Source organism: Cucumis sativus, chromosome 6, assembly GCF_000004075.3.
Source record: "Cucumis sativus cultivar 9930 chromosome 6, Cucumber_9930_V3, whole genome shotgun sequence".
Taxonomy (NCBI): Eukaryota; Viridiplantae; Streptophyta; class Magnoliopsida; order Cucurbitales; family Cucurbitaceae; genus Cucumis; species Cucumis sativus.
The window spans coordinates 11,414,367-11,420,406 of record NC_026660.2 but is presented as its reverse complement, the minus strand read 5'-3'; the positions used below and the strand labels follow the sequence as shown (position 1 = coordinate 11,420,406).

The 6,040-nt window shown below is 32.7% G+C and overlaps 1 protein-coding gene across 1 annotated transcript; it reads right to left on the bottom strand.

Moving 5' to 3' along the window:
• Positions 1–323: 323 nt before the first annotated feature.
• LOC101221933 (zinc finger CCCH domain-containing protein 3) lies at positions 324–4,544 on the bottom strand. The gene is made up of 7 exons (XM_004143148.3): positions 4,083–4,544; positions 3,410–3,588; positions 3,200–3,253; positions 2,855–2,971; positions 2,426–2,725; positions 1,251–1,496; positions 324–1,000 (listed from the first exon to the last, which is right to left on the bottom strand). The coding sequence occupies exons 1-7, from the start codon at positions 4,132–4,134 to the stop codon at positions 656–658; spliced, it is 1,293 nt and encodes a 430-aa protein (XP_004143196.1). The 5' UTR covers positions 4,135–4,544; the 3' UTR covers positions 324–655.
• Positions 4,545–6,040: the final 1,496 nt, after the last annotated feature.

Genomic DNA, 6,040 nt, shown 5'->3' with positions numbered 1-6,040 from the left:
AATATTCGGTTGGGGTTATATAGATTTTGTTAGAAATTTAGAAAAATGTGTACAGTTGATTTTTCAAACAAAAAGTTGAGCAAATAAAGATATCAAGCAAAAAAAAAAATAACAATTAAATTCATGTTCAAATCACAAGAAATACACACCACTTAATGACTTAATTCAAAACTTCAAAAATCCAAACTTTTTGATCCAACACAAACTTCAAAGACTTCTTGAAAGGTTTTGAAAAGGAAACATGAGAATTTGAATCTTAACTTGTCTAAAATCCAAGCATACCAAACGAAAATTTATCAAAGTAGCAATACAAAACCTGTGTCTATAAACTTTATGAACCAAAATCTCATCAGATTGCAAAATTAAATTCCAAGTCCCATCTCATAAATGAGAACGGAGTAAGCGGACAAAAAAAGAAGAAAGAGGATTGTTTTTAATTTCACCTGCACTTTATTCAACACAAAAAATGCCTTCCCTTGCCCCACAGCTTACTCAAGTAAACGAAAATCTCCAAGCAACTTGTCTCCACTCCACATTTATCACAGGTGAAAATGGGGGCACCGGAGGTATAAAAAGTAAAAGAAACTTTGTAATTCCTTCAACATACTAAACAACACAAGAGTCAAAATGAACAAAATAACCAAAGCTTTCAACCTCATTGATCTTGTAAGCTTTCTGAACCACCTGGTAATGAGCATGAAACGGAGGTTGCCTCTTCACCTGTGCTGTCTATTATGACTTTTGAATCCGTAGTTCGCCGTTTGTTGTTCGATGGATCCGCTTTCTGAACCCATTCAGAAGATTTAGATACCGTCCCGGGCAACGTCTCATGTGAGGACATTGTGAAGTTGTTGCTGGGATACTTTATAATAGACGAATCAAGCAGAGGCAGAGTGAAACCATAATTATAAGGATATGTCGGAGATGGGTGGTCAAATTTACAACTTGGCCCATACTTGCACAGCCCATACATATTGTAGTATGAACATATAGCTTGTCCCTGTATGAAGCAGTCAAGCAAGTAATCAACAATATTATGGGATGATGAGGAATAAAGATTCAACTGATTACCAGCTAAATGGATTTCATAAAACAACTCAACAAGCGGCAGAGATTTAGAGTATGTAGTTGATCTGTCTTTTCACAAATCGTTGTAATTAAAATGGTTCATGATTCCATTCCTACTGTAAAGGGAAAAGATGAATATGTGCATTTGCAAAGTTCAATCATGGTTAAGAATGAGAACTTACGGGTCTTGAAGGAAGTCCGAGCGCATTCGTTGCTGATTGTGCAATTCTTTGTTTCGGATGATGAAACTTGCAATCAGAACCATATTTGCATGTGCCATTGTTCATGAAATAACGACATTCTGGTTGATCAGGTCGATCAGGTAGTGTTGGAGTTGATGTTGATAAAGCCAACTGCCCATTAGAATATGAGTCCTCCAAATTGATATTGTTGTAACCAAGATTCGGAAGAATAGGATTGACATTGCTCTGATAGAAAACGAAAATGGTCACAAATAATACTGAGGCAACATCACTGAATCGAAAACTTCAGTTCAGTTGAATACAAAAGGCATACTTAGGCAACCTAATCTAAAACCACTCAAAGGAAACCGACGGATTAGAAACCTCGTCTCAAGTATTCTACGGTCAAAATGCCATGCTTTATACATTGCTCATAAATTTCCAAAAAGTTCAAAAGAAACAAGAATTACGTCAACAGAGCATCACTTATCCTTTATTTCTCATAAGTTTCAAAAAGAACACACAAGATACTGATAGACCCCAAATGTACTAAAAGGTAAGCTAAAACGGAATTATAAAATAAACCAAGAGTTTCAGAAACTTCAACCCTCTCTCTCTTGATATCTCTCTCAAGCTCTAAATCACTCACCAAAATATTCTCTATCTTCCGCATTCCTCTTCACTCTATTTATAGCCACATAACAAAACTCCATATCTAATTAATTAACATCCTTAAGAATATTCTAATAGCATTCCTATTAGATATTCATGCCCCACAGAAAATTGTAGATGAACCACCCAACCCTATCAAACTATTTAGCCCACCCATCTTGACATGCAGATCTAAACTGAAACACCAGGAAGAGAAATATCTTCTACCAAGCAAGAGCAAAACCATGCCAATGAACAAACATCCAAGGCAATTGTCCCAACTAAATTGAAACAAGCAACACACTGGAATATTTGAAACACCCCAATCTTTCTTTCACTAATGTACTTCATAATCCCTGAGCAGCAATCCTGAATGGATTGAGGACAATGCAGAATCCCAAGGCTACATACATTGTAATTTTCAGACAGAAAAAAAAAACATAATGGATATAATACCATCTTTTACCAGAAATCATGGACTTGAAAATTCAGTAGAATCCTTGTTCATTCAGACAGATACTAACCACGTAAGTGTTCCAGTCTTGAGCAGCTATAGCACCCTGTGATGGAGAAACCAAGACAGGCACATAAGATTGTTGGCCTTGTACACATGGACCAGGCATATATTGTACTCTAGGCATGGACCAAGCAGGATATGGCACACCAGATGAAGGCATGAATGGAGTGCCTCCAGAACCCAAAGCACCAGGTCTAGCTTGAGGTAACATATTTCCAACTGGTGATGGCTGAGGATGATTGAACTTACACGAAACTCCAAATTTACACGATCCAGTACGCAAATAATAAGGGCACGACTTTTCTTCCTACAAAAGCATTGGGTTCATCAAAATCATTACCATAAATGCAAATGCCTGCATTCTCGTGTAACCAATTAGCTAAGACACAACTAAGCAGATTGCACGGCATAATATAGATAAACCAAGATTTCACACCTGTCTCATGGGAAGGCCTAAAATATTAAATGTAACAGGCCCAGCTCCACGCCTATCTCTTGGATGATGATACTTACATGACCCTCCATATTTACAGGTCCCTGTCTTCAGAAAATACTGCAAATGCGTTGAAAGCTATTAATTCAAGGCATCAAAAAACGTCACCAACTAGAGCTGAGATGAGTCTCCCATAGTGGGGCTATCTCATTTCACTGCTAGATAGATTTCAAATCTAGAATAAAGACTTCATCCAAGTTGTTCAAAAAGTTTCATAAAAGATTATCAAGTAGGTACAATTCACAGAACTCTGTCAACATCTAAGAAACTCAATCTCAACAATAATACCTCACAGTCGGGTTGCCCAATTCTTTCTGGAAGTTCCCCATTATACAGAGCACCCTATAGATGAACAAATATCAAAAGAAGTAGTTTACGCAATCATCAGTAAACAGAAGATCATAGCCACCAGGTAAAGCATAAGAATTAAGATGATAATAGGAATCGTCTTCAATCAAGAGATTCCAATTTTCTTCCATAATAAAAAAGATCTTATACCTGACCAACGTAAACAGGATGATTGAATCGACAATTACTTCCATAGCTACAAGACCCAGTCCTCATATAATATAAGCAATCTGGTTCGCCAGGTCGATCGGGGTAAGGGCTTGATTCGGCCGCATCACCTCCATCTTGATTATCACTGATTTCCAACCGCCAAAGCGCCTCTGAGATATCTGATTCCAGAAGGCGATAATCAAAAATCAATAGATCAAAATGTGATGAACAACAAAATGATCCACACAGCACCAGAAACGAACTTCCTCGATTTTTAGATGCTCCAAACACTAAAGAACTACAAGTAGCAAAATCAATATTGCCAAACAAGAATGAAATTAAAAAAAATCCCTCAATGCTTCAAACACATCGAAACGCGATTGAAGTTCTTCAAAACCAAAATAACAGTGATTGCTCGAATACATTAACCCAGAATCATCTTACAACGAAAACATAAACATAAAAAGAACAATAAAATGGGTAATTTCACGGAATTTTTTACACACTTGAACACTAAAAAGAACAGTTGGAATTAGAAATAAAATTAAAAAACCTCGATCATGAAAAATCGTGAGTTATTAGATGATTATTACAAAGAAACAAGGATCATCAGATCCTCATAATCCCACACAAATGCATTAAAAAATAGAAATCGTTGAAGCTTCAGTGTTACCAGGGGATTGGTTAGGAACATCATTCCTCTGAACTTGCAGATTATCTGGCATCGGAAGTAGATATTAAAAAAAAAAAAAAAAAAAAAGGAAAACCCTTCAAATGCTTTTCAAATCCAACCAATCAAGCTGAAGAACGTCCTCAAATCTCCCGGGAAAATTCAGAGAAAGATTATAAAACTAATAACAAAACAAAATAAAATAAAATAAAAACCCTACTAAATCGCCGAAAACTTCCTTTTAAAAAAGCGCAAAAAAAAAAAAAAAAACAAAAACAAAAATTAATGATGTGATCTTCGGGGAATAACAAAGATGATCTGAGTTCTGAAATTGATGAGAGAAACCAATTTAGAAATTTTATAAGGAACTAAGGCGAGAAGGGAATCGCGGATAGATTGTGAAGAATCAATGTGAAAAATCCACTATTATTCCAATTCGATAAATTCCTTTTTTTTTTTTTTTACTTTTTTTTTATATATAATTTTCCTCTCTTTTCCCAATTAACGATAAAACAAGTTTCTTCACGCTCGTGTACGAATAATAAATACGGCAAGTGTACTGAAATGACGAAATTGCCCTGGGCGTGCCGCTGTTAAATACCTTCCGTTTGTCGTTGCTGGAGAGCGTAATAAAGCGGTAGTTACGTCGTTAATTCATTCATAAATACAAGGGCGTGTTTGGCTTCCATTATTATCGTTATTATTATTACCCATTTTTTAATAAGTCAAACATTTAAGAAATTATTCAATCTATTATTATTACTACATTTCAATCTAATAATACTAATATTTCTCCTCCTAATAATTATATTGCAATCTTTATTGTCTACAACAAAATCAAAATCAACATAGTTATGCCTGCATACTACATTGCATAGTGTTTATAAAAAAACTTAAAATAAAATCTTGATTACTTTAAATTTTAATCAAATTTAGACACCAAATTAAATAACTGTTGTAATTCTTATTCTATATATTTTTTACTTTTTTTTGTTTATTCTTAACGCTTATTTCCATAAAAAGAAATGTAAAAGTTTACATAAAGTCTCCTCTACTTCATAAAACCAAACTTGCTACAAAATTAAGTTTCACTTAAACCTTCTTTAAAATATAACAAAATATAGCAAAATATTATATCTATTTGTAATAAATCATTAATCTTTTTTCTTCTTTTTTTGTATAAGTAATCTACTATAAATTGATTGTGATATTTTACCGTATTTTTAATATTTTGAAAAAATTTACCATTTAAAATAATTTTTATTCTATTAATAATACAATCAAATATTTTAATATTGAAAAAAAACTGCTATATATCGAATAACTTTGTTAAAACTCACACATTTCAACATTGGATCTAATATTGCTTTTATTTTGAATCCTATCAAAGTTGTACAGTACATATGATTATATAATTTATTGAATTATTTAGAAAGACCAACCTAAAATAATAATCATAAGGTTAAGTTGTAAGATGGGTTTGTAATGTTTAAGGTACAATATGACTGACTTATAAGTTAAAAATTAAAATCAATATTATTTTTTCCAAATTGAAATTCAATCACAAAAGTAGAGTTTAGTTCAGAACTATAGTTAGCAAAATTCAATTTGTGAAAACAACTTTTACAATTAATCATTTAACATTGAACATTTCTCGATTAAGATAAAATTTGTGCAATATAAGCCATAAATTCAAATTTTCATTATAAAAAAAATCACTAAATTTAATGGAAATGTTTTATTTTATTATTCTTATCATCTTGTTAAATTAATAAGGAATTGAGAATAGTTTTTCTTTTTCAATGGAATTGGGTGAGTTTAATTTTAAGGACTAATTGTAAAATTTAATACAATCTATAATTCAATTAATTTATATCGCAAGATGTCATGACATATTTTAATTTGATTAATTTGTCCCAATTTATACCTTGATTTAGTTTTAGAAATATGATGTGATTAGT

Bases quoted from the DNA above. Each gene is read 5' to 3' on its own strand.
- LOC101221933 (XM_004143148.3), bottom strand. From the start codon at position 4,134: ATGCCAGATAATCTGCAAGTTCAGAGGAATGATGTTCCTAACCAATCC. The intron at 1,497-2,425 runs GTTAGTATCTGT...GTTTTCTATCAG, and splicing joins AAGACTGGAACACTTACGTG to AGCAATGTCAATCCTATTCT. The intron at 1,001-1,250 runs GTAAGTTCTCAT...TGCTTCATACAG, and splicing joins TCGGACTTCCTTCAAGACCC to GGACAAGCTATATGTTCATA.